The sequence below is a fragment of the Centroberyx gerrardi genome, chromosome 17 (assembly GCF_048128805.1).
Source record: "Centroberyx gerrardi isolate f3 chromosome 17, fCenGer3.hap1.cur.20231027, whole genome shotgun sequence".
Taxonomy (NCBI): domain Eukaryota; kingdom Metazoa; phylum Chordata; class Actinopteri; order Beryciformes; family Berycidae; genus Centroberyx; species Centroberyx gerrardi.
The window spans coordinates 13,963,251-13,989,320 of NC_136013.1; the positions used below are offsets into that span (position 1 = coordinate 13,963,251).

Genomic DNA, 26,070 nt, shown 5'->3' on the forward strand with positions numbered 1-26,070 from the left:
AACACATAGTCACTCTGTTTTCTCTCTCTCTTTCTCTCTCTCTCTCTCTCTCTCTCTCTCTCCCTCTCTCTCTCATATCTCCCCGCTCTACCATCTTTTTTTTTTTTACTCTCTGCTTCTCTCCCGGTCGACTAAAATTCTGCCAAGCACCGAGCATGTGAGCTCAGAGCCTTTTTTTTTTTTAAGTCAGTAGAAGCAGCTGTCATGTTAAACAGCTATTATGTGTCCTGTCTCCTTTTGGTCATGTGACCTAGAGAGAGTCCGCCACCCTCAGTAACTGGATCACACACATAACCGTTTAGCACACTGTCAGAAGTGGTGAAGGTGTCTTTTCAAACCGCTAAGTGAACTGAACTGAACTGGACTGGACTGTGCTGATCCAGTTTCTAAACCACTGTAGGACCAAGCAGGAACTGTCTGAGCCAGATCATTTTAGTGCTCTGCATCTCATGATGTGTTGATTGAGCAATATACGTAAAAGACGGGGCTGCTTTATTTCTGACGGCTTGAAGAGAACTGAAACCGTCAGCATCAGGCTCAAGGCATTCTAGCCCTCTGGCCCAAACCGCTCCAGAAATAGGGCTTGTTTTTGTAAGAAGATCCATCACAGAGATGCAGCCGCCGCCGCCGCCGCCGCCTCCCTCCTCCCTTCCCTCTCTTTTCCCAGTGAGACTTCGGTGGTCTGTCAGGTCTCTGATGTGGAGAGAAGTGTCTGTTATGTGATTAGAGAGTCTGTTTAACTTGTTTAGAGATTTAGGAAATGGTATTATGTCTGCAGTGCTCCATTATGGTTTTGCTTTTTAGAATAGGAGCTTCTCCTCAAGCACAGGAGGAGGAGGAGAAGGAGTGGAGTTCAAGCCATAATCACATTTTCAGATTGCCATACACTCCAGCCCGGCTTATCAGTGATTCAATTGATTATTATTTTCCACTGACAAGGACCTGATTTGTGTTCTTCTCTTGTCCTGGCATGAGAAGGGAGGGTGTTTGCATGTGGTTTGTTTTGCCTCGGTGTCAGGGCCAGTTAAACAGCGTTTTAGATTTTATCTGGAGTGAATTATTGAGAATAGAGGCCGTACTATATTTGAATGTATTTGAAGTACATCGCATTACACATCTGCTCCTATTAATGACAAACATGTTTCCTGTTTGGTTTTGAAGTTCCTGTTTCCCTGGATGTGGGCTATTTATTGTGTAGCCGTTTTTCAGTCGAACCATCGGTGTCACGTCTGACTTTCTCTTACTCTTGCCTGCTCGCGACATCCGGACATGTCACAGAGAGGGTAAACCAAACTATCTGATCTGACTTTGAATCAATGGCTTAACCGTATAGTAGTGGCTGTGAGACTGATTATTGGCTATTGACAGCTGATTATCTGTCCATTAGAAGCACTGGCATGGACTTGAAGTTGTGTTTTGATTGCTTTGATATTGATAACAGCCGTGCACTGGGGAGTAATGGATATTTGATGGATGGATGGTGGTTGTAATCTGGTACTTGTTGCTGAAATGCATCTGTCAAGTGAGCTTTAAGGCTTCTCCCTTAAGAACTACATGATGTGCATGTCCTGCGTTGATAGAGACTTTCTAATATTGTTGCACAGAAGTAGATATCAGTATACAGCTGTCATGTGTCAAGTTGGCATAGGCTGTCACTCCAAATTCATATTCCCTCACCTCAGAAGAAGATGCCATAGAAAAAATGTAAACACAGCCTTATCCAAACTATGAGGAACTGTTAAATATACAGCTGGAAATTAAAGCATCTTGACATCCAACCATCTGGCTGTGAAATTCTGTTGCAGCACTGAGAACAAGTAAGGGGTTTCATCCAAAATTGCTGTATACACATTTTGGGACAATTAACCCATAAGGCACATAATAATTTTGTAAGACTTGCTGGATATAGAGTTTTTGAATGAAACTCCTGCGCACACAGACCTGATAAGCAAACATTAGTCTGCAGTCAGTCATCATCACTTAGTCATCACTCCCAAAACTCTGTCTGACAAGGAAAGCAAGTTATTCACAAACATGGAGATGCGGTGTCTGAGCGAAGACGATAGGCGGCAAGGGAACTGGAGAGCAGATGATGGCAGGAAACCATCCGAGTGACAGGAAGCCAGCTGAGAGCGAACCACATGTCAGTCCGGTCCGGGGGATTCTCTCAGGTGTCCTGCTGTGTTCCTCCTGGGGAGCGGCAGATCGAAGGAAAGATGGGGAGTGTTTGTGTGTGTGTGTGTGCGTGTGTGTATGTGTGTTGGAGGCGGTTCACATGTTGGCATTTGAATGTTACTGGTGTCCTCTGGAGCTTGGAAACAGCTCCCACCCCTCCTATAACTGCTGTATATACATTATAATACAATATGTATATACTGTATGTATCTGCTTATTCACATATCTACTACATATTTCTACTGTTTTTATTGCTGATTTTTATATTGTAGTTGAATATTCTGTCTCCTTTTTTCCTATTCCTACTACATTTGCTGCTGCAATTACCTAATTTCCGCATGGGGATCAATAGGGTTTCATCTTATCTATATCTTTATCTTTACCTTTATCTTTATCTTTATCGTATCATATTGTATCTTACATACACTATATACTGTACATATAGCTGAGACAAAGGCACACTAGAAGGCCTTGCTGTCAGTGTGCAGATGAACAATGTTCTTTGGTCAGTTTTTCTTGGTGCTCACACCTTCAGACTGGTAATGTGAGCAGCATTAGAGCCGGGCTGAGTCTCCCCGAGGCGTTGAAGGTGAAAATGAGAAGAACATTTAGTCACTTCACAGGTTCCACAAGGAGAGAGTTAACCTCACCTCTGCCAGAGTGGAGATCACCCCTCCACCTGTTATGCATTTCCATACTGATGCGATTCTAACACCCCCGCTCCCACATGGTGCCAAGTTCATAACAGTATGGTCCCGCATAACACATAGGGGGTATTTATAATCTCATGCTGTATGTGCTGTGTATGTAATTCTTCCTTGAAACCGGTAATTTGTGATGTATTTAGTGAATCATAGAAGTACTAAACCACATAATTGAATGGCCAAATTTGTCTTGTCTTAGCGAAATGAATTCCCTTTCAGTTCTGTGGTTGTGAACATGGTTATTTGTAGAAGCTAGTTCATTATTCTTGTGTGTTGTGCGCTTGTGTGTGTGTGTGTGTGTGTGTGTGTGAGTGTGTGAGATTGTCTATGTCTTTTCATTTACTTTTTAACAAATGAGTTTCCAGCTGGCGATAAGCTTGTTGATTAGACACTTGTGTTTTTAACACACTGTGTCATTACCCAGCATCCCCAACACGCCCTTCTGCCCCTACGCCTCTGAACATTTATGGATGTGGCATTATGATACCACCATGCCACAGTAAAGGCCAGGAGGGGAAAGGGGAATTTTCCAGGGCTTGGTTTGAGGTTGAGGTTTTTAACTTCCTTGTTTATAGGGTTTCAAAACAGCAGCCCCTCCCTCTCCTCGGGACGCACAAGCTGTCAGATTCCTACTGCGGCGACATATTATTCCTGAAGCGGTGACTTGTAGTGGTAACTGTAGAAAGGTGTGGCTCCCTAGCGACCCATAAGCTAACCAGCTAACTATACAGTAGCTCTGTTCCATTGATTGTATTTTATTTAACAAAACCACATTCACATCCAAATGTAGATTCAAATCTTTATATACCCATGTGGTTCATACTGACACTGTCCTGGTCCATAAGGGAGCGCAGTATGGGGGATGAGAGTATCTCTAGCCATAGTTCACCTATATAATCCAATAACCTCTTTATCTCTGCACAGTCAGTAGAATAATTTCACCATATTAACTTGAACATCCCCTCTCTCTCTCTCTTTCCCACCAGTGAACAGAGCATCTGCCAGGCGCGGGCCTCGGTCATGGTCTATGACGATGCCAGTAAGAAGTGGGTGCCCATCAAGCCGGGGCAGCAGGGCTTCAGCCGCATCAACATCTACCACAACACTGCCAACAACACCTTCAGAGTGGTGGGCGTCAAACTGCAGGACCAGCAGGTGAGACATGAAGGCAGTGAGCACAATCCCAGCTGATTGGGAGACGTTTCTGTTACATTGACTGTAGAGCTGTGGAGCTGCAAGTGTATATAGATCTCATTTGCTCCTCAAGCTGAAGGAAAAATCCACCCTCGGATGCTCTGACACTGTTATTATCTGTGAACATCAGTGCGTTCCAGGAGTTATTTTGTGATGAAGTGTTGTAATTTACTTTTACTGCTGTATCGACTTTCCCTCAGCCTGCCTTGTCTACTTCTACTTCATTTAGTGATTTCCTCTATTTCCTAGAATGACTTTCGACTTCAGAGAACAGGTGCTGTTGTTGCTTTCAGTATACATAGGTGTAGAGAGCAATGAAGATAGTGGAGTGAGTTTTTCCAGTCGAGAAAAAGTGAAAGTCGCGCCCCTTACCCAAAACGTAACATGTCTTGCGGCTGCATTGCATTATTATGGTCTGTTGAGGCTGCTGTCGGTGGAGAACTTGATATCTCTGCCTCATTCCTCTCTGCATGATTGTTGAACCTCGGTGCAAAGGGTAGTAAGTTGTGAGAGTAGAGAGAAGCCCTGAAGAAAAAACCTGAAGTTTACCGTTGCTGTTTTATATAGTTGAACATTTCTTTGCTATCAGACTATTGTAGCTGCACTGAAAATATCTTGACGTGATATCATGTTGTCTACATTTGGCCAGTTATCCACAGGAATAAGAAAATACAGCACCAGACAACAAAATGGACCCAGAAATGCAAGATACATCACCAGTAGCTGATTTCAACAGTGTGTTTTAGGGTGGATTTTTCCTTTAATTCCTTCTTTTTTTTAGCACAACTTCTACGAATGTCCTTGGGAGCGGTGGTTGTCTAGACATTCATTGCTTCATTGGTTCATTGGTTTGAATCCCGGACCAGCTGGGGAAATCTGGGCTGGTAATTGAATGAAAAATTCTCTCCCCTCCCTCAACAACTACTGTCAAGACGCCCTTGAGCAAGATACTCCGATGCTCTGGTGGAGCTGCTCAGTGGCCAGCAGTAGAAGACTGGAGTTACCAGGGGTGAATCTCAGTGAGAAACAGGGTCTTGGGGAGAAAAAAAACAAAAAACAGCAGTTACATCTATGGTTAGAATGGATACAGTAAATGTCTTCCCTCCTGAGTGATTGATGCATCATTTTAACTCACCTCTTCATTTTCCTTCCCCCATTCAAGGTGGTGATCAACTACTCCATAGTGAAGGGTCTGAAATACAATCAGGCCACTCCCACCTTCCACCAGTGGCGTGACGCTCGCCAGGTCTATGGGCTGAACTTTGCCAGTAAGGAGGAGGCCACCACCTTCTCCAACGCCATGCTGTTCGCCCTGAACGTCCTCAGCTCACCTGACAGTGGAGGTACACTTCTGATTTTTTGGTATTCATCCCGCCAGATAGTCTGCTCCATTACTTTCACATCATCACTGTTTTCCATGGAGTGCTGAGGTCCAGATTTGTGCTTGACTTCCTGGCAGGCAGTGAGTTATTCTAGGACATTTTCTAAATGCCTGAGTCAAATTTAATGGCTCAGCTCCACAGAGGATTAGGAGACAAACTTTTTCAATCTTTGGAATTAGCTGGCGTCGGAAACCTTAATGTTTTTCAATGGAACCTTAAATGGATTTAAATCCTAATGTGACCCAGCTCTTTAACCATCTGTGATCAAGTCAAATCTATTGTTGTTCTCAAAAGATTGTCAGGTCGCCATAATCAGATTAGCTAAATAGATTTGAATTTTCTTAATGTTGTTGGGTCATAAATGCTTTTTCATTCCACCCTATTACACTCTATTTGACCATGTCACACAGGCTTTATGTGTACACAACATAAGCAAGAAGACTGAATATTGAAACAAATGAAGATAGACAGGTGGACCTATAGATAGGTTTAAATGATACGATAATCTGATTTGTTGACTGTGTGGACAGGTCTCAGCTATATTGAACATCTGTCAGTAAAGTCCACCTTCAATACACCCTAGACCCAGTCAAGAGTGACCACTTAACTAAGCTCTACCACCCTCTGCTGGTTAATAGCATGTACTGCAGCTAGGATCTTCTCTTTAAAATAACAAACCAAAGAGTAACAACAACATCAGGGTCGGTTGGTGGTTCCTGACAGGAAATTTGTGATACTCTCCCCATCCAAAGCTGTTATTGTTGCACTTCTTTCCATTGCTATTCAAAGCAAAACATGACAGCCCTGTATAGCAGTGTAAGCAGCATTATACGGGACACACAATGGGTGAATGTGCAGTTTTTGAGGGTGTTCATGTATGGACACGGTATAAATTATGTTGGGACCCTGACCTGTATTTGAAGCCCAACTCGACTCTTAGTTTACTAAATAGCTCCTGAACAGCTCTGGTTACAGGCTACTTATAAGCTGTGTGTGTGTGTGTGTGTGTGTGTGTGTGTGCATGTGTGTGTGTGTGTGTCAGAGACTGAGAGAGAATATTTGTGAGTGTGTATCTCCGGTGTCGTCCCGTTCCATCCTTGTGACTCTCCTATTGGTGCACGGCCCGGCTAAAATATCCCATGGAGCCTTAATGTCGTACCCTACCGCACTCACATGGCACTCCTCCTTTTTTTGGGTGCATTCGGATGCGGTGATCATGGGCCTCCTCATGCAAGCCAAAGGTGTCTCTGTCCTTGGAAGACGGGGCTTTGCTGCTTATACTTTCCTCCACTTCTATCACAGAGTCTGCACTTGTTCCTGCTGCTGCTGCTGCCGCTGCCCTTTGCTGGATAACTGGGCGCGTCAAGTCTTAAATGCCCAGCCATCTCCCTGACAACCAGCACAAGAAGTAGCATTTATACACTAGTATCATATAGTAGTGTTAGTAAGTAGGTTGTTACAACAGTACTGGAAGGGACTGAGTGTGTGTCACCATGCTGACTCCAGATATTACACCTGGTGTCCTCAGAAGGGTTTCTTCTGCCATCATCATCCTCAGTAAGTACTGTGGCAGTGTAAATGAAAGTTAATAATCGGCCGTTTCCCCACTCGACAAGTAATTTGTTTGGGCGTTAGGGTGTTTCTGTAATTATGCATTGTGCTGCTGACAAAGCCGTACCTTTAAACTACGGTGCAGGTGTGTGTATCTCTATGGTGAAGCTATGTGTATGTGTGTGTTGCACTGTAAACATGCACTGAGGTGCGTTTGGCTTAAGGTGAGGTAACTGGAGCTTTAGAGATTTCCTGCCCGTCCCAAACAGCACAGTGAGGCAGGGAGAGAGAGAGTCATGAGGTTGATGAGGGAGACGTATCATTTCAAACTGAAGCTGGCATGGTGTTTGTGTGTGTCTGTCTGTCTGTCTGTCTGTCTGTCTGTCTGTCTCTCTGTCTGTCTGTCTGTCTGTCTGTCTGTCTGTCTGTCTGTCTGTCTGTCTGTCTCTCTGTCTGTCTGTCTGTCTCTCTGTCTGTCTCTGTCTCTCTGTCTGTCTGTCTGTCTGTCTGTCTGTCTCTCTGTCTGTCTGTCTGTCTGTCTGTCTGTCTGTCTGTCTCTCTGTCTGTCTGTCTGTCTCTCTGTCTGTCTCTGTCTCTCTGTCTGTCTGTCTGTCTCTCTGTCTGTCTCTCTGTCTGTCTGTCTGTCTGTCTCTCTGTCTGTCTGTCTGTCTGTCTGTCTGTCTCTCTGTCTGTCTGTCTCTCTGTCTGTCTGTCTGTCTGTCTGTCTGTCTGTCTGTCTGTCTCTCTGTCTGTCTGTCTCTCTGTCTGTCTGTCTGTCTGTCTGTCTGTCTCTCTGTCTCTCTGTCTCTCTGTCTGTCTGTCTCTCTGTCTGTCTGTCTGTCTGTCTGTCTGCCACTACTTATAGTAATTGTTAGCAATGGGGTGATCATCATTTAAGTGTGTGTATTTGTGTGTATGAGAGAAAGAGTGAGAAAGAGAGCAACAGAGACATCAAGTGAATTTTTCCTTGGCATCCACAGAGAAAAAAAACAAAACACACAACCAAACACACACACACACACACACACACATAGCATTGGTCTTGTTTAGTCCCCTGAGCCCCCATACTATCTTTACAGGTCTGATCAGGCCTGCTCCTCCCTCGGGCTTCCTCTTCCTCCTTCACCTTCACCATGGCAACAGCCAGAGCCATATATGTCAGCACACACACACACACACACACACACACACACACACACACACATGGACACAAATGCAGCACAGCACAGCACAGGAAGATAATTGTCTCCTTCACATCTACCTCATTAACGTCTGCAGATGGGCTGTGAAGTGTTGATGATAACCTCAGGTTGTGTTTAAAGGGTGAATCCCTGAAGGTTGATCTTGGAAAAAATGCATAGTTGGAGTTGGAGGCGGACTAAAGAGTCAGCGCAACGAATGCAGCATCTAAGTTAATGATCTCGACACTTACCTTTAGATTTTGCTGGGTTTCTCTGCCATTGATGTTGCTGTATAGCTTCCAGGTTGACTGTTGATTGCAAATTGCATCTTCATATTCTTGAGTCATTGCCTAGGGCTAATTTATGTTTCTGCAACAATATATTGCTGTTGGTGCAAACAAATATGATCAGAGAGCCAAGTGCCATGCTGACACCTAAACAAAAGGCCCGTATTTGCAAAGAGAACAATTCTAGCATCACTGATCCACTTTCTGTTAGCATCTCACTCACTATGATCTGAACAGCAAAACTTAATCTAGATCAGCATTTCTACTCTAAGATGCTTGATAAGGCCTGATCCAAGCAAACAGTTTGCATTTGTATCTGTTATTATTTCGCTATCCGCTCTCTTTGCTAAGACTGGGAATCTCTTTGCTTAAACCCGCAGAATATTTGCTAATTTTAGTGTGCAGCTTTGCCAACAGAGCAGATAATTAGCCTGAGCTAACGAGCCGAGTTCAGGGGGAGTGTCAGAGAGAGGGAGGAAAACAAGACATCTCCCAGGCATCGCTGCTCTGCTCCGTGCTTCTGGTTACAGTAGCAGAACAAAAGAAGTCGACCAAACAAGTCAGCCGCAGCAGAGCGAAACATTGCCATGACTCTCAAGCCCAGATTTCTAAGCATCAGCTCCTGAACCCTGTATTCAGCTTATTCACTTCCTACCTGATGATTTGACCACCGCATAAACATCGAGGGTTTGGTGTGAAAAGGGTGTAAGTGACATTTTGGGCGAAAATTAGTGTTATATGTCATTGGAAAGCTCTTATCTCATGGTCAATGGGACACATTTGTAAAAAAAAAAAATGACATGAATGAAAACCTAAATCTAAATTAAATTTGGTGCAAAAAGGCCGTTTCTGCACGTAATAGAATATAATTAGAATATACATTTTCTGAATTGTAATCTTTGTAAAAGTATGAATGGTTCCTATGTTATGTTTTGTATAAAAAGCATGCAGTCGTTTGAAGTTTTGTTTTTGCCCTGCTATAAAATTAGGAAAATATCACTTGCGCCCCTTTCACTTTAAACCCTCAACATGATCTGACCTGTACTTTTTAAAATCAGCTACTCTGTTTCAAAAAGTGCAGAAAATGAAATGTTTCAGCAGCTTACACACTGACAAAGCACCAGCAGTTTGAAACGAAGCCATGGCTCTGCCTCATGTTGACTGCCCCCATTGCTCCGCCCCGCCACCCCCGTGCTCCAGACACAGCGAACGGAAATATCACCCGTGGGTGTTCTAGATGTCACGGTGGGCGTTGAAGTTTAATGACTGGTATCCTGGCTATGTGATAAGCGCTCTCCCTGATGCTGCCTGTTAATAGCCGGCTCAGAATAGGGCTCTAACTCAGTCAGCCAGCGGGGGCTGTGGTGCGGTATGAAGGACAAACACAACGCTAAACTCATCACTTTGCCGGTAGATCCTCATTTGGCTGATGTTGTTCATTCACCACTCACTATTGGAGATGTGTTGATAGGCTGAATCATTGTCTTATAATTAATAAAACTAGTTTTGGAGCATAGTGTTCCGGATCTACGCTTAATTTTTGCAGACTTCTCTTCAACCCAGCACCTAAGAAGATGTGCGTGTGACTAAATGAGTCCTAAGCTGATCATTCACCATTCAACACCAGCTGCTAAGAAATATGTTCAGATATAACTTCTTCATTAGACATAACTGATGATATCTTCTTAGTAATGGAGAGAATTTTATGACTCACCGCTCTCATGTATTTCATTCTCTAATCTTTAATCCATTATCCTGGCTTGGATATGTTTTGATTTGGTTTTTGACATTTTCATTATAGTTTCACACACATATTCCTACACTTTCCTGTGATATCCTCAGGGCGAGTAGAGCTGCTTAACTCCATCCTATTCATTCTATTCCATTGGATTCTATTTTGCGGTGGTTTGCTGTCCTGTGGTTGGCATCACGTTGAGTGTATTAGATTAAGAACAGAGTATAGAGTGTAAACAGCCTGTTGGCTCTGGAGGGCAGAGTCAGTGTACCTCATATGATGCCTGCTGTGGTCTGCTCTTCCACTGAACCCAGCCGCTGTTCCTACACTCTTTACACTAACTGTTATTATAGTTTTAAGGGCTTGTTGTCAGATGGTAATTGATCACTACGGACCCCAATACACATATTGTACAAAGACATTTTTATCATGCAAACTTTAACTTCAGGCAAAAACAAATTATTGGTTACTGAGACCTGATTACATCCCTGTTCTGTATTCTCTACGCAAAACAATACAGAAAGCAGAGAGGCGGACACAAAGCAGCTCACACGTTTCTCCTGCGTGCAAATTGATGGACACGGTATCTAATGTAAACAACAGAAACAGAGTGAAAGGTGCTAATGCAGTGTCCTGCTGTGAAAAATCGAACAAACGAAAGCATTGTAACAGTCCAGAGAGAGGGAGATCGATGGAGGGAAGAAGAACAGAGGTAGGAACGGGAGGGAAAGGAAAAGAAGAAAAGCAGAGCAGCTCAATATCAGTTCACTATTCAGTTAAGGAGGAGGATGCAGGTGGGAAAGTGACTGAGAGAGGGACTGGGAGAGAGAAGGGGGAAAGTAGGGTAATACAGCGAGGGGGGGAGGTGAATAGGAAAGCCAGTGAGAGAGGGGATAAGAAAGAGAGGGGGATGGCAGGTAGAGAGAGAGATGTCACATTTACAAGACTGAAAAGAGGAGGGGAGCAGAAGGGCTATGGGAAGAGAAGAGGGAGAAAGACCGGGAACAAGGAAGAAGTAGGAGGAGGGTGAGGTGTCGAGAGGAAGAGAGTGAGGGGAGATGGAGGGAATATAAACAAGGAGCGAGAGAGGAAGGAAAAGGGATTGGAAAGAGTTTGGATGGGGAGAAGAGGGAGGGAAGGAATGAAGAGCAGGGGAGGAGGGGAGGTGGGCTGAGGGCGGAGCGATGCCACGCCTCAGCTGGATGATGACACATGGCATCTGACCTTGCATCAATTTATAGAATTAACTGGCCGTCAGTCAGAGACCTGAGTGTTATTTCTGTTGTTGGGTCATATCTGGTCATACACACACTCCTGTTTCACTCTCTATTGGCTGCTAATGGTGGCTACTGCAAAAAAGCCAATACGCAGCGCTTTGGGGAAAATAGTTGCCAATTATGGCCTATGGAAGTGTATTAGCCTCCTGGAATCATCAAGAAGTGACTATTAGTAAATAAAGAGTATGCAGGATTTCACATTTATATTCTCCTGCTTTCAAAACGCCTTAGAGAAATGTTAGAGACTAGTTTAGTATGCAGATTAACTTTATTAGGAGCGCACATGATGGCTGTGGGTTTGGTACTGTCTATGTTTTTATGTGGTTGATCATGCTTTTTATATATCTGTCTTTCAGGTCCAGTTGTCCAACGCCAAAATGGGCCATCCTCAGAGGACAGCGAGGCGCAGAGGAGGTAAGAAACGCACTTGAAGCTCTGCTCACAGAAAAACTGAACACATGAACGGAGAACTGTAATTACAACACCACAATTCACAACGTTTTATGTGGAGAGGAACATTTTTAGATGGCAATACAAATCAAAGGATCTGTGATCTCTGCAGGCGTCACGGTTCTCTCTGGTGGCCAAAAGAAGAAATATTTCCACACACTGTAGAGCTTGTGATCTGCTACTTTCCAGTCGAATTCAGTGGAACTCATTATCTCAAAAAAAAAATGAATTACTGCTTCAGCGGTGCCATTATCTCTAAAAAACTGGCATCTGAATTAAAGGACATCGTAACCATCAGTGTAATGGTCTATTAACCCTTGATGTTAGTGCTGATAAAATCTATAGCATTAAAGTCTAGTGACATCCCATTTTATAAGGTGTCCCTTTTTTAATAGGATGATGGAGCAACATCAGATGCAGGCGCACAAGGAGAGGGAGCGACGAACGTCGGGATCAGGTGAGGCTTAAACAAACACACCCACACCCAGCCACACACACGCATACACTCACACGCACACACACACACACACAGACACACACACACACACAGCTTTGGAGACCAAGAACAATTGTTAAAGCTGCTGCTTATGTTCACAGCAACACAAACAGTCAGACATTTCAGATAACGACAAAGTGTCAACAAAAAATTTCACAGCACACTCCAGTTGTCAATAGACAACCTTGCTTGGCAGCAAATTGATATTTGCTCTGCTGTAGATTTTAAATGGGGCAGTTTATCAGTGTTGGGTCAGGCCAGGCACAGTGTTCAATACAGATGATGTCATCGATAAATGGTGTTTTCGTTGGAAATACCAGAGAATCCAAACCCTGATACAGTAGTTCCTAGTGGTAAATAGGCTTTCCCAGTGTTCCCAGTGTGTTAGTGTTATCCCACCTTGGTTTCAACCACTACTCCCCAGTCTGTATGCCCTTATGCTTTTTTACCCGTGCACACGTGTAAATGTCCAATTCTACCCCCTTAAACACACATACAGACTTAAACACCCTCCTTTGTCCCTGTCAGCGGCAATATCAACCCCCCCGCCCCTGCAACATGCTCTACTGCCATCTCTTTCTTCCAGCTACTGTTGGGGGGAAATGCCATATGCTTTCTGACCATGGCTCAGTCATGTTGCATTCTGCTGCTTCTTCTTTTTATGATATTTTAATTCTTTCTTATTTGCTATTGGCTTCTGTTTTGGATTGCTCCTGATTTCTCATCTTTACTTGCTCGGTTGCTCAGTTGGTTGCTTTTCATTCTTCTCACGTTTTTCTCTTTTTCTTTTTTCCTTTGTTTGTTGCCCTCCTTCGTCCTCCTCTTCGTCTGTATCTCCTCTTCCTCTCTCTTCTCTCTGTCTGCCTCTTTCTCCTCTCTCTGTCTTCTCTCTCTCTCTGTCTTCTCTCTCTGCCCGTCACAGTCGTTTCCACTCTCCAATATAAAGTCTGCACCCCTCCCACCCACCCAGACACTCCTCCTGAGTACAGACAGTACAGAGCTAGCACACTGCCACCCTCCTACGTCCGCGTGGCCTCCTCCTCTCCTCCCTCCTCCGTCTCCTCCTCTCCTTGTCAGGAGAGAGAGGCCGGGGTCATTAGGGACAAGGCCCAGCTCTCCTCCCAGCTCTCCACCTCCCTGGCCTCGGCCTTTTCCCCAGTCCAGACAGGAGTGACCACCCAGGGCCGACAGGTCCGTCAGATCCCCCTGTCTCCTCCCACAGCGGCCCGCCACCTCCACCTCCACCATCAACAGCAACAGCAGCAGCAGCAACAAGACATCATGCTTCCCCCTAAACATGGCACCTGGTCCGCCTCCCATATGTCCCATATGGCTCATATGTACGCCCAGCTGCCCCCCTCCTCCTCCTCCCCTCCCGTTATGATGGCCATGCCGGTGAAGCAGGGCCTGCCCCCGCAGCCCGTCCTCCCGGTGGCTCTGCCCTTGCCGCCCCTAAGCTCCAGGGTGAAGCCCTCTCCCCTAGACCCAGGCATGGTGACGGCCCCTCACCAGTACCCCCAGCACCAGCCCCACACCCACCCCCACTCCAATGGCCAGCCCGAAGACTACTATTCTCCTCACTCTCAGCACCTGCCCATCACCCCGCAGTACTGTGAGGCCGTGCCCCTGCCTCCTCTGATAGGTCAAATGGCCCCAGGTCCCGCCCCCAGCCAGCCCCAGTACCAGTCCACCTTCCACCCTCAGCAACAACAACAGCAGCAGCAACCACAGCAGCAGGTGTACCACCAGCAGGCCCAGCCCCCCTCCTCCTCCTCCTCCTCCTCGCCCCCCTCTTACACTGCCGTGTCTGACGGGGGCTCGCCCAAGAAGATCCCCTCCCCCGTCCCCCAGCAGGCCCCCATGGCCAGCAGCAGTAAGTATGAGGAGGAGAGAGGAGGAGGGAGTCTCTCAGCAGAGGGATGTTATTTGTGTATGTATGTATGTATGTATGTGTGTGTGTGTGTGTGTGTGTATGTGTGCATGTGTGAAAGCATGCCCACACATGCACACGCGGGCATGAGTGTATTTTGACTGCGGCTCTAGTAACTACACCTCACCCATCATGCTATGCAAGAACATGAAAAACAGCACTTACCTCATATGCATACAGTGCGTCAGCCCTATAAAGCAATAACAAACCCTGCCCAGTTACCATTAACTCCTTTAACCAATTAACCAACCATCCATTATTAGCCAATTAACCAATTAACCAATGTCGCTCTCTCCCTGTAAATACCACTGATGTGCCCTATCCCAGCCACATAGCTTCCAGTTGCTCCAGCAACAATCAGCCCGTTCCTGTACTAGGCAGTTCCTAGGTGTATTGTGTAAATGTGTGAGTGTGAAGCACCGCCTTGCTGAGAAGGTGCTCAGTCACCCTTCCCTGAGCCAAAGGTCAGTAAAATGAGCCATTAACCTAAATGTCTAAATTGTGCCCAACCCCAGGCCCCCCTGTCTCTGCAGGTCACCCATCCTCTCTGCTGTCGGTGGCCCCTCCTCCAGCTCCGGTCCCAGCACCCATGGTTGGCCCTCCGGCTCCGCCGCCTCCACCGGGACCCCCACCCCCGATGGCAGTGCCCCCGCCCATGCCCCCTCCGCTGCCTGCCGGCGGAGGGCCTCCGGGGGGCCCGCCGGGCATCCAGCACCAGCCCTCGGGATTGGCTGCTGCGCTGGCTGGAGCCAAACTACGGAAAGTACAGAGGGTGAGCGTCCCTGGTTGGCTGATACTCAGGAGGTGCAGCTTCAATCCTTCTGTCCTCTCTCTCCTTTTTTAATCAAGCTGCTTTAGAGAAGGAGAGCCCACATTTTAGATTCATTCTTCTAATGGATGGAGGGTTGAAGGAGGGGTTGAAGACAAAGAGCGATCCTAGTCCCGGTCCAGAAAGCACTACAGCCAGGAATTAAACCCCACCTCACACAGGAGGAATTACATGTGGCTTAGAGACAGCTATCTTACAAACCGCTCCATGTGCTGTGTTTTGTGTTCCTCAGGATGAGAGCAGTCCGCCTGGGTCTAGTGGCAAAAGCGACTCTAACCGGTCCAGTGGTGGCAGTGGAGGTGGTGGAGAGGGACTGATGCAGGAGATGAACGCCCTGCTAGCTCGCAGGTAAAACAGCTACACACAATCCCTTCTCTCTTCCCTCTAATCAATCATGCAGAAAACCCTATTTAAAGAGCGTGGAACTCCTGTGCATTTTAGGAAAATAGACCTTTACTGTTGGCTGTTCCATAACATATTATTTACATGTTCATTTTGTCTTCCCGGTTATCATTTCCTTGCAGTAAACATTGATCTCAAGAGGGAAATCAGCTCTTGTCGGACTAGTTTTATCCCTGTCGCCACCAGTTATATAACTGTCTGTATGTGTGTCTCACTGTTTCCTCATGTCTTCAATTCCTGCTCTCACAGACGGAAAGCTTCAGAGAAACCTGATGAAGTAAGTCTTGTGCCTTACTTATGCAACTGATATTATTGCTCATATTTGTCTGTTGCCTCTCCTTGCCCTTGTGTTTAGTATGAAACATTCAGGTTTATTGAATTCATTTTAAATATTTGACTTCTTTGGGAACCATAAAGATGATTGATTTTTTTTTTGACTACAGGACGACTCTAGTGGTCGGGGGCCAGGCCAGCAGAACTCAACAGGTACAGAACCGCCTTCTCTCCAGAATGATGTATACAGTAGCGCTATTTTAATCCACAAAACTACAGGTTGTAAGAAATCTTCTACTCTGTGTTATATTCTTGTATTTCTGAGAAGTGTGATATGAACTAATTCATTCGTTACCCCTCCTAGATGCTGTGAAGAAGCCATGGGAACGATCTAACTCTTCAGAAAAGTCCTCATTGGTGTCCAGGTCTGTAAACTGAGTAAAGGAGAGAGTGAGCAGTAAAGGAGTGTGGTCTGAACATGGAATAGATGAAGGAAGAAGAAGAGTCTGAACCATGGCTGTGTTTAACAAAAAACAAAACGTTTTTTAACAGCCTGTAACACTTAAATATACTGTCTGTTTATTATACTCATCTGCAGCAAAAGGACTTGCCTGTTCTTCCATTCAATCGCTTTTAACGTTTTGTGTTGCAGAGTGAGACCCATTGGTAGCACCAGTGACGCCGACACAGAGTTTGACAGGATGAAACAGGTTGGCACCTCTACAACATGATACTTGTTGGACAAATAATGAAGGTGTATACACAACCAGTGATGCTGAAAAAGGAAACTAATATGTAGGTCTTGTTTTGCAGGAAATTTTGGATGAAGTTGTACGTGAATTGCATAAGGTGAAAGATGAGATCATTAATGGTAAGCAATGCAGCGCTATTACCTTTCATTTCAGTATCCAGTGTCACACAACATGATTAAGAATGATAAAGCTTGTTGACAGCATCACTAATTCATGGTGATTCTCTTTTCCCTCTTGTCCTATATGAGCATCCCAGTAGAAGAAGCTTTCACTCTCTAAACTCGTCCTTCTCTCTTGCAGCCATCAGACAAGAAATCGGCAGAATCAGTACATCCTAATCTCATCGGAGCAACAACAGGAGGAGGAGAGCAAGGGGAGGAGCAGGAGGAGGATGGACATGCAGATGCACAGACATGAGGACCGGGGAATGTTCTCTCAATGTTTCTGTGACCTCACGTTGCCATGATGAAAAGTTGCAGAGATGTTGTGCCAACATTTTGAGTCTGCTGGACAGCAAAACGGAAAGGAAGAGACAGAAATGAGAAGCAAGGGATTCGTGGAAAAAGAACAGAAGAGGGAGAAAAGAAGCGAGCGAGGAGAAAGGAAGAGGGAAGGAAAGGAGGAAAAGGAAGAGTAAAAGTGTGATGAACTGAGCAGGGGATGTAAAGTGAAGACGATGATGAGAGAAGAGTCTAGGCAGGGATGGACACTCGTGCTGGGTTTGGTGTTGTGGTCCTCTCTGTGCACCTATAGACTCAGTCAGCCCAGTGTTGCAACTCTTTGTTCTCTGTTCAGTCCAAGTCTTAAAAAGAAAATATTTTCGTTTTCTAAGTTTTTACTGTTTTATTATTTAAAAAAACTGTGGTGATAATGATAATGACGATGCTGTTGATGACAATGAGTATTTTATTGATATTATAGAAGGAGAAAGGAAACTTGCACACCATTTATGTCAGCCTTTTATATTTTCTATTGTTATTTTTGTTTAGTTTATCCCTAGGTATTTGATGATAACAAGCACAATATGGGCAAACATGGTGCTGCAGACTCACCTGCCCTCAACTGGGTTGTTTTAAAAAAAAAAAAAAAAAAAAAAAGGCTTTTTATGGTCTTGTTCATACTGGCGTTGTGTGTCTGACGTTTTTTTTTCTCCAGAGATGTTGGACAACATTTAGCTAATTAATGTTTGAACCACAATTAGCTATTTAAATGACCCCTTTCCTCCTCATCCAAGGCATAACATATTACAAGAGCAGAGTTTGACAATTAATCAAGAAAATTGATAACATATAACACAGTCTGCTGTACAACTCCAGTGTGATCAAGGTATCTCTACCTGTTCAGATGTGTAAGACCATTGGAACTTGGGGATCGTTCACAAAACAGGCCGATAACTGTAAATGTGCCACCTGGTTTTGCCTAGATATAAAACAACGTAGTAGTAACTATTAGTCATCCTATGCTTTGTGAACCTCCCAAGTATGCATGAAACCTTATCTCTATAAATTAGTTTTTCATTTGGTTTAAAAAAAAAAAAAAAGGAAAAAAAAAACGGTGGTACATTTATCATAGTGGTTTGTTTCCATGAAGATTCCCCTTTCTATATATGAAGAAGTTGAACTTGAAAGTGGTAGCTATGTGAAAGTATAATGGGTTGCTCTGGCAACATGCAAATCTTACATAGATAAAAGGAAAATTATGGTATGTGATAGCTAAATGTTTCTTTGCAGGGAGGATTTGGTTGAACATTGGTTGTTGCATTCTATCCATTCTGTCCGCTCTCGACTACGTTCTGATTTGAAAGCTGGAAGTAAATTCATTCAAACAAAAACAATAGACCTGTCAACCATCTACACAATGTCCTGCTGTGTTTGTTTTCACTTGCCATCCCAAACAACGAGATGCCCTCGTGTTTCGTTGTGTGGAACATTTAACCGAATTTCACCTTCAAGGCGTTTTTTTATTATGTAGAAACAAAAGTGTGAGAAATGTACATCAGAAGAAGATCGGTTCCGGTTATCAAAAAACAGACAGGAAAAGGCAAATTAATCATGTTCTCTTAGTGGTTTGTTCTTATAAAGATCCTTTACTTTTTCATATACAGTTCAATCATTTAAATAGAAACAACAATGCTTATACTGATCAGTCACAACAGCACAGATTATTAAGTTGTATATAGATAACGGTTTACAGCTTAACAACAGGATGGAGCTGCAAACAGAAGCAGAATGAGGCGTCACTGAAGAAAAGGCTCTTCTTACTGAAAGGTAAGTTTCAATGCTCATTTCCATCTTTGCACTGCTCTGCATGATGGACATAAAAGTGGTGAGATAACATTTGGCCATGGCCTGCAATATAACAGTATAACAATCCTGCATCACCATGTCACACACTGAGAGGCTTTGTGTGCTTTCATTCTCATATTCAAAAATTCTGACAGAGGCCTAACTTAACGACTGTTTCTTGCTTATTAGCAGGTAATAGACAGAAAATAAGTTTTACAGAAGCAGTGAAGTCTTGGCAAAGACTCATGAGAATGTACGTGACCTTTGCCCTAGGAAGTAAAATGAAATTTCCCATTATCTAAAAAAATACTATTGTCGTCAGTTACTGATACGGAAATATTACACAATCAAAACAGACACTAATTGCCAGCTTTTACCATTTTCCCCTTAACAGTGCCCATTAGATACAAGGAAATGTCATCACCCTATCACAAAGCAGAGCCACAGTTTATCTGTTTCTAATAGAAGCATGAATTATTGGGGTAAGGATGCCTTCCAGTTGTATCTGAATTCTCTGCCCATTTCCATGACCTGCAGTCATCGTCTGTACATATATGCAATCTGCAATCTGCACATTCATTCGCCATTTATTAACTCAAGTATACGATTGATTTAAGCGTAGGATGTCCTGCATGCTTAGACGTTTACATTCAGTGACAAGCACACACTACATGGAGAAAAAAAAGATCTTTAAACCAGAGAATATAGTGTCGTTTAACATTGGTCCATAGATGTCTGTGACTGAAATTCAGGTTCTGGTTTAATGGGATCTTCAGTCAGTCACAGATCTATTCCTGCTTGACTAGCTTGTATTCCCGTTTGATTCTGGCATAGGGGCCAATGCTGTCGTCGAACACAAAGTCCCATAATACCCGGGTCCAGGAAGTGTGTTGAGGCAGGGAGTCATAATACTCTGCTGCAATTTGCTTGACCTGGTAACAAGAAAGACAAAGGTTAGCGTGAGAGCTTAGAAAAATGATAGAATGGGAATCAATGATACACATTTGCCATTTTAAATCATTCAGGTACAAAGGATGATGGAAGCAGGCATTCCACTACTCTGATTGGTTGACACTTATTTTAGGATGCAGGAAAACAGCTTGTACAGTATCTATTCATGCAGGCTTCACACCTTCTGTGAAAATACTTCAAGGCAAAGTTCAGAGTTTTTCACAGAGGAACAAACCCTTGGTGCAGATGGCACTAGTGAACATGCTTGGCTAGATTAATGCACAGCTGTTAAAGTACAGGATTTCCATTTGAGTTTCATTCCAAAACCACAAATTGAAAAAAATGTTACTTTAAATTTAGCACTTTATAATTCAAAAATAGATAATTCCCTCTTCAAAAATAGACTACAAAGACTAAATATAGCTAATAATATAAAGGTTTTTCAAAAAAATTGTTTGTCAGCAAACATTTCATAAGAGCGGGTGTCAATTTGTCATTTTCTAGTGGCGCTCTAGAGGCTGCAGTTACTCAGTTACAAAGCCTGTCCTTTCATCTGATAAATATTTGCAGTCGATGGAAAAAAAAACTTGTCGTGTGGCATTTGCCAATAGTCTTTTGTTTAGGCTCTGAAAGATACGAGTAGCCAGTCTTATCTGCACAGGCCTGGAGGTGATGTAAACATGGTAACACCCCTCATTCTCAACCAGTCTAATAATAGTCTTTAAGAAATCTGGACTTGGAATCTGGACATAATTTGTGAAACAGATGTGCTTCATTTTCATGAGCGGCTTCAACCACAGTTTGAGAAGTTAAGATTTGAGCTGCCAGAATAGAACTCCTTGTCCCACCTGAGGTAGTTTACTGCCAGGTATACTTGGAAAGTCATGATGCTCCATGTGATACCCAACATTGAACGTGATCCAGTTCAGAGGTCCATAGTACGAATATGTCTCGTGTCCCTTCATAAACATGTAATGCTCAGCTATGAAATGTCCCGAGATAGGATGCAGTCCCATGCACAGGATAGATCCCGCGATGAGGTAAACAATAGGCTTCAGCCCCCACAGATAGTAGATAATGAAGTCTGCTGTGAACTGAACCACTGCATTCTGGATCTCCAGCTGGCAGATGGGTTTAGGATTGACCACCAAGGGGCGCAGGGCGTAGAAAAGGGGCTGCAGGAAGAGCCAGAGGACCTTCCTGGCCGGCGTGCAGAAGAACCATCCCTCGATGTCCGTGGGGATGTCGACGTCTAGCTTGTCGCCTCCCAGATACCGATGGTGGTCGATGTGGTACTTCTTGAAGGAGGCGGAGTAGGGCAGACCGATGGGAATGTTGGCCCACATGGCAAACCAGCGGTTCCACTTGGCCAGTTTGTTGCCAAAGGCCACGTTGTGAGAGATGTCATGGATGGCCAGGGTCAGCGAGTGGTTAATGCAGCCACCGAAGGCGTAGGCCCAGAAGAAGATCCACTTCCAGGAGAGGGTGTGGACCATGTAGCAGGCCACCAGCTGGGTCAGAACCATGCCTGATACCACCCACTTCAGCTGGGGGTCTGGACCCATGAGGGACTTGATCTCTGGATACTTGGCTGAGGAGGGAGACAGGTGGATAGAGGGAGAAGAAAGGGAGCGTGAGGAGCAGAGGAGGAAGAAAGGTGCAGAAGGAGAAACAGCAGGTAGGAAGGGATTAAAGAGAGGAAGATAGTAAAGGGAACCAAAGGGGAAAACAGGAAAAGGTGGGAGTAATAAAAGTGGAGGAGAGAGAGAGAGAGAGAGAGAGAGAATGAAGACAGATTAAGTTTAATTTTTTAAATAATGATTTGCGTAGATTAATATCTTGTAGTATGTGAATGTAGAAATGAGCAGAATATCTTAAATGGATACGACTAAGCAAGCTGGATTTACCACGATTGATTCAATTAGTTTAGGATGTGGATTTCCTTCATAATTAGACTCTCAAAAGACACATTGTTGCATCATATTGCGACACAACGATATATCTCAAAGAACACAACCAAGCACTTTGTAATACGGTATCTTCCCATGGGAAAAGCCCTGTTGACATAACTCTTTTTTAATTGGCAGAGGTGTTGTTTTGCTGTGGGACAAGACTCACAAGGAGATACACATCAAAAAGCATCAACAAGCGAGTCTTTCACAAACACTCATCACGAAAACAGCTGGGTTTAGTTCATAAGCCATTTAGAGTTACAATAGATGTGCATGTTAGTGTGGAAGTGGTCAGTTTAGCGATAACTGAATAGTTGCCGCATGTAATTATTTCCTGTACTATAAACAAAGGCCGAGTGTGAAGCAGAAATTGTATTTCAATGTTACACAAATCAACTGGCTAAAATATTTTATATAAAGGTTCAATAGATCATTTTTTGAAAAGGTCAGCAAAGCATTTCCGGTATTTTTATTGATTTAACTTTTTGTGATCCATCAAATGAATCACAAATGAAACACCTGAATAAGAGAGACTATAAGTGAAAGAGACTTTAAGTGAAGAGAGGTTCACGGGGATGGTACATGCAAATCTGGTGTGCTTTTGTGCTTTCATCTCATTTGTGTAATGTCACTATGTAAATCGGGCTCATGTGAGCAACAAAAAGATTGAGGACACTACAGACTGGCTGCAGTGGTATTCCTCCAGCAGGTCGGCCTCCACCCTGCAGGCCGAACCCTCTTTGTTCAGCTGGCCAAACCCTCTGTATTCAGTTAACGTTTAGCCAGGGCTTAGTCAAGAGGAATTCCCTACTGCTCCACTAGTGTCATTCATCTGAACGGACTCATTTATCAACAAACAATGCCCCAAATAATCTTTGCCACATATGTACCTTTTCAACCTAAGTATGTAACCTTATTTGTCCTTTCCATTTATAGTCATGTTTATAGGTTATATGTCTTCAGCTATAGCTGTTCTATCCCACCCACAGGACATATAGTTAAATCAGTAACCAGACATCATAAAAGGAAACCTTTTAAAACCACCTTGCTGAACATGAAATGCAGTCCCACCCTTCATCACTTTGACGATGCAATAACTAAAGTACTCTGAGGCTCCGTCAATGGACTTGAACTTCACAATGTCAGAGGAAAAGCTCATTTCTGTCACCGTGTTGTCAGATCATGTGCATCAGTAAACAAAAAACAAATTCAGATCCAACTGGATGCAGTGAGTCAAACCAACAATCAAATCATGCATTCAAGAGCAAAGATTTTCCAATTAAGTCAATGATTGACCAGCATGTACAGTGTCACAGTCATCAATCATTCATGTGACTTAAGCTATTGTGACAGAAGGTGTAGGTTTCCTTTGATCTTACAAGACCATATAAAGTTTATGGCGTGAATTATATCTAGACCACAGACAAACATGTCAAACAATACGCTATTCAATTCATGAAGCCAAAAATCTCACATGATCATATAAGTGAAGCTCAGAGGTCGCTGACATTCACGCCCATCATGCCTGATACAGTTTGCCGCTCTGCTCACAACAGGTCAGGTGATAATAAAAACAAAAGCCTTTAATAATTTAAGGCCCAGTGGTGTCAAACAGCAAAACAACCCATCAGCTTCTAGATGCTTCTTTCAAACCAGACCAGCCATGTGACTGTTGGTCAAGGCATGGGTGCAAATTCAGTATGTCAGGTGGGAGGGGGGGCAACATCGGGATTTGGTCAGTCCTTCCAAGAAAATATAGGCTACATACACACATACAAACACACACACACACACACACACACACACACACACACACACACATACAGACACACTGGTGAACCATTCATAATATTGATACATAAAGGGACTGGTCTGTGACATTAGCCATGTATTTTAGGGCAATCTCATTTGCAATTAATCTTAAATCTTAAGAATAACTTGGATTTTAGATGTTAAAACATCAACATACAGAAATCCAAGGTCCAATCCAAAGATATTCATAGTACATGGCATTCAGAGAAAAAGTCAACTAATTAAAGGAAGCTGCTGATCTCTACAAAGTACTCAAATTGCAAAGACACTTGTGTGTTTTAGCGATGGACTAACAGGCACTGGGCCAAAGTAAAGTGCTATTTGGTTGCTTGTCCAGGTTGATGGATATTGCCCAGTTGTTACAGTAGTTTTCCAGCAGTGTCAGGTTTTGTTGTAAATCAGATACTTTGTCACCAATGCCACTTTGGAGAAGTTGGAAATTTGTGCCAAATTGAATCAAAAGGCTTTTTCAGGTCTACAAAGCAAATACAGTATCTTTCCTTGGTTTTGAGTTGGACATAATTATTAATAAGTATATGAAGGGTATAAATATGGTGTGAAGTTTGATGTTTGGGTAAGAAACCAATTTGACTTTTTGATTGTGTTTGGCTCAATCATATATGACAATAATCTGGTATTTAATATGCTGCAAAAAAAAATCCTAGATTACTATTGAGGCAGATTCTCTTACAATTGCTGGGGTGACATTTATTCCCATTTTTGAATGTGGGTGTGATCTGGAACAGAGATATTATCACACCCATATTTAAAAATATGGGTGCGATACCCATATTTTTAAATATAGGGAGGACGCCACCTCAAACATAACTTATTTTTTTTAAAAACATCAAAAAATAAAACAAAATAAAAAGTTAACACTAGGTAAAAAGTGGGGGGGATAAAATGCATAATTTCAAAATTGCATATTGTATTTTTTGCCAGTGGGTCAAGGCCAGGATTAAATAAACATTAAGTGGTTTAGATCTGGTTAGGCCTAAATTATTGTTACTTCATTCAAATGGAATTATAAATCAGATAACCAAAGATGTTTTTCCTTGATATAGACTAAATATGCTTGATTTCAAACGATAAGGACATGATAAGAATGATAAGTGCAACATCGGGGAATGTTTCTGTTAGTCAACAAATAGCAATGAGGTAGATTCTCTAATGTATAGCGGATGTTTGAGGTGATCTAGCAAATGGAGATTTCTCCTTCAGGGTTCCTCCCTGATCTTCTGACTCCCACAATGCCTTTCTTCTTACTGTCATACATAGCATTGTTTCTGTGTTTGCCATGAGCAGGGAATGTGTCTTGTTACCTAGCAAGCCCAGAGGCATTGTCAACTGCACCTGCTATCAGCATGTTGTCGTTGTTTTACAAGTCAGAGAAAACGATGGCAGGTTTACACAGAAGGGAGTCAACCCATCCGTGTAATAGTCAAACATAATTTAATGCATCAGGCTCTAAGATTCACAAAACAAAATCTCAAGACATGATAGTGACATTAAATACTGGTAAACACATGCCTTTCATAGCTGTAAGTCTGGATATGAATTTTCTAATATCCTTCCTTTTACCCTGACAGGAGAAGAATGTCTACCAGGGGTGGAGAGTGACTAAGTGCATTTATTCCTTTTTTTTTCTGACATCTGCACTCCATTTTTTGGAAGAGAAGGGTTTTAGCAAACAAAAGTTCATGAAAACAATGCAGCTTCAAAGTTAGAGCCAGCTGTAGGAGGAAGCGATGGGAGGCACCATAATTCAACATATGCTTGACAGGTTAATGCGTCAAAATCTATAGTGTGTACTTTTATCTTTGACACCCTACATAATTAGGTGCAGAATGGAGAACTACAATGATTTACTAGGGTATTTCTACTTGTACTGCATTGTAAAAATGATTTATATAGCCTACCTCTTCCATCACTATCTAAGTGAATTACCCAGAATTTAGTTTATCATTAGTAGTAGGTCTAAACGGGCAGCACACACAGTATCTACACCTTCCCTGCATCCATTGTGGACTGATAGCAACACTTAGTAAACAGGTTTAACCGGCTGCGATTTTATAAGCAGGCTATGGTCAGAGAAAAACATCAACTTTTTTACACCAAACTAAAAATAAATGTATCTCAGCAGACTGCTTAGAGGTGATTTGTGTTTCCATTTTGAGGATTATCTTACCCAGTATTTCTTTTCTTCTTGAAGTGTGAGGCTGGTCATTGTAGACCCATTCAAAGTCTCCTCTTCCACCTGTCTTCCCCATGACTCTCCTTGCAGCGCTTGCTGTGTGTGAGGGGCGAGTCACTGGCTCTGTGGCGTTATGTGTGTCACCTTCACAGTTTCGGGGCACACCCACTCACACAGATCGCTCAAGGTGTAAGGTGCGATCAGGTGCTCCTCCCATGACGAGGGAGGAACAAAGTTGGCTGTGCACCTGCTGAAATT

The 26,070-nt window shown here is 43.4% G+C and overlaps 2 protein-coding genes across 4 annotated transcripts in view; one reads left to right on the forward strand and one right to left on the reverse strand.

Moving 5' to 3' along the window:
- evla (Enah/Vasp-like a) overlaps positions 1 to 18,330 on the forward strand; it is a 29,534-nt gene extending 11,204 nt beyond the window's left edge. For 2 of the 3 annotated variants that reach the window (XM_078289503.1, XM_078289502.1), the window contains exons 2-14: positions 3,866 to 4,034; positions 5,236 to 5,416; positions 11,843 to 11,900; positions 12,332 to 12,393; positions 13,355 to 14,305; positions 14,878 to 15,134; positions 15,424 to 15,539; positions 15,843 to 15,870; positions 16,037 to 16,079; positions 16,231 to 16,291; positions 16,519 to 16,576; positions 16,680 to 16,737; positions 16,919 to 18,330. In XM_078289503.1, coding sequence (XP_078145629.1) covers positions 3,866 to 4,034; positions 5,236 to 5,416; positions 11,843 to 11,900; positions 12,332 to 12,393; positions 13,355 to 14,305; positions 14,878 to 15,134; positions 15,424 to 15,539; positions 15,843 to 15,870; positions 16,037 to 16,079; positions 16,231 to 16,291; positions 16,519 to 16,576; positions 16,680 to 16,737; positions 16,919 to 16,956 — 2,080 coding nt within the window. In that variant the 3' untranslated portion in view covers positions 16,957 to 18,330. The remainder of the gene's footprint in view (positions 1 to 3,865; positions 4,035 to 5,235; positions 5,417 to 11,842; positions 11,901 to 12,331; positions 12,394 to 13,354; positions 14,306 to 14,877; positions 15,135 to 15,423; positions 15,540 to 15,842; positions 15,871 to 16,036; positions 16,080 to 16,230; positions 16,292 to 16,518; positions 16,577 to 16,679; positions 16,738 to 16,918) is intronic. The other variant, XM_071904237.2, reaches the window with a different exon arrangement.
- Positions 18,331 to 18,775: 445 nt separating this feature from the next.
- degs2 (delta(4)-desaturase, sphingolipid 2) lies at positions 18,776 to 25,888 on the reverse strand. Its single transcript, XM_071904247.2, has 3 exons — positions 25,807 to 25,888; positions 20,703 to 21,445; positions 18,776 to 19,835 (listed from the first exon to the last, which is right to left on the reverse strand). The coding sequence occupies exons 1-3, from the start codon at positions 25,886 to 25,888 to the stop codon at positions 19,692 to 19,694; spliced, it is 969 nt and encodes a 322-aa protein (XP_071760348.1). The 3' UTR covers positions 18,776 to 19,691.
- Between the last annotated feature and the right edge of the window lie 182 nt (positions 25,889 to 26,070).

Coding starts and splice junctions, on each gene's coding strand:
- degs2 (XM_071904247.2), bottom strand. CDS start 25,888: ATGGGGAAGACAGGTGGAAGAGGAGACTTTGAATGGGTCTACAATGAC. Junction 21,446..25,806: donor AAGAAGAAAAGAAATACTGG/GTAAGATAATCC, acceptor CTCCCTCCTCAG/CCAAGTATCCAGAGATCAAG. Junction 19,836..20,702: donor CTGGCAGTAAACTACCTCAG/GTGGGACAAGGA, acceptor TCTTGTTACCAG/GTCAAGCAAATTGCAGCAGA.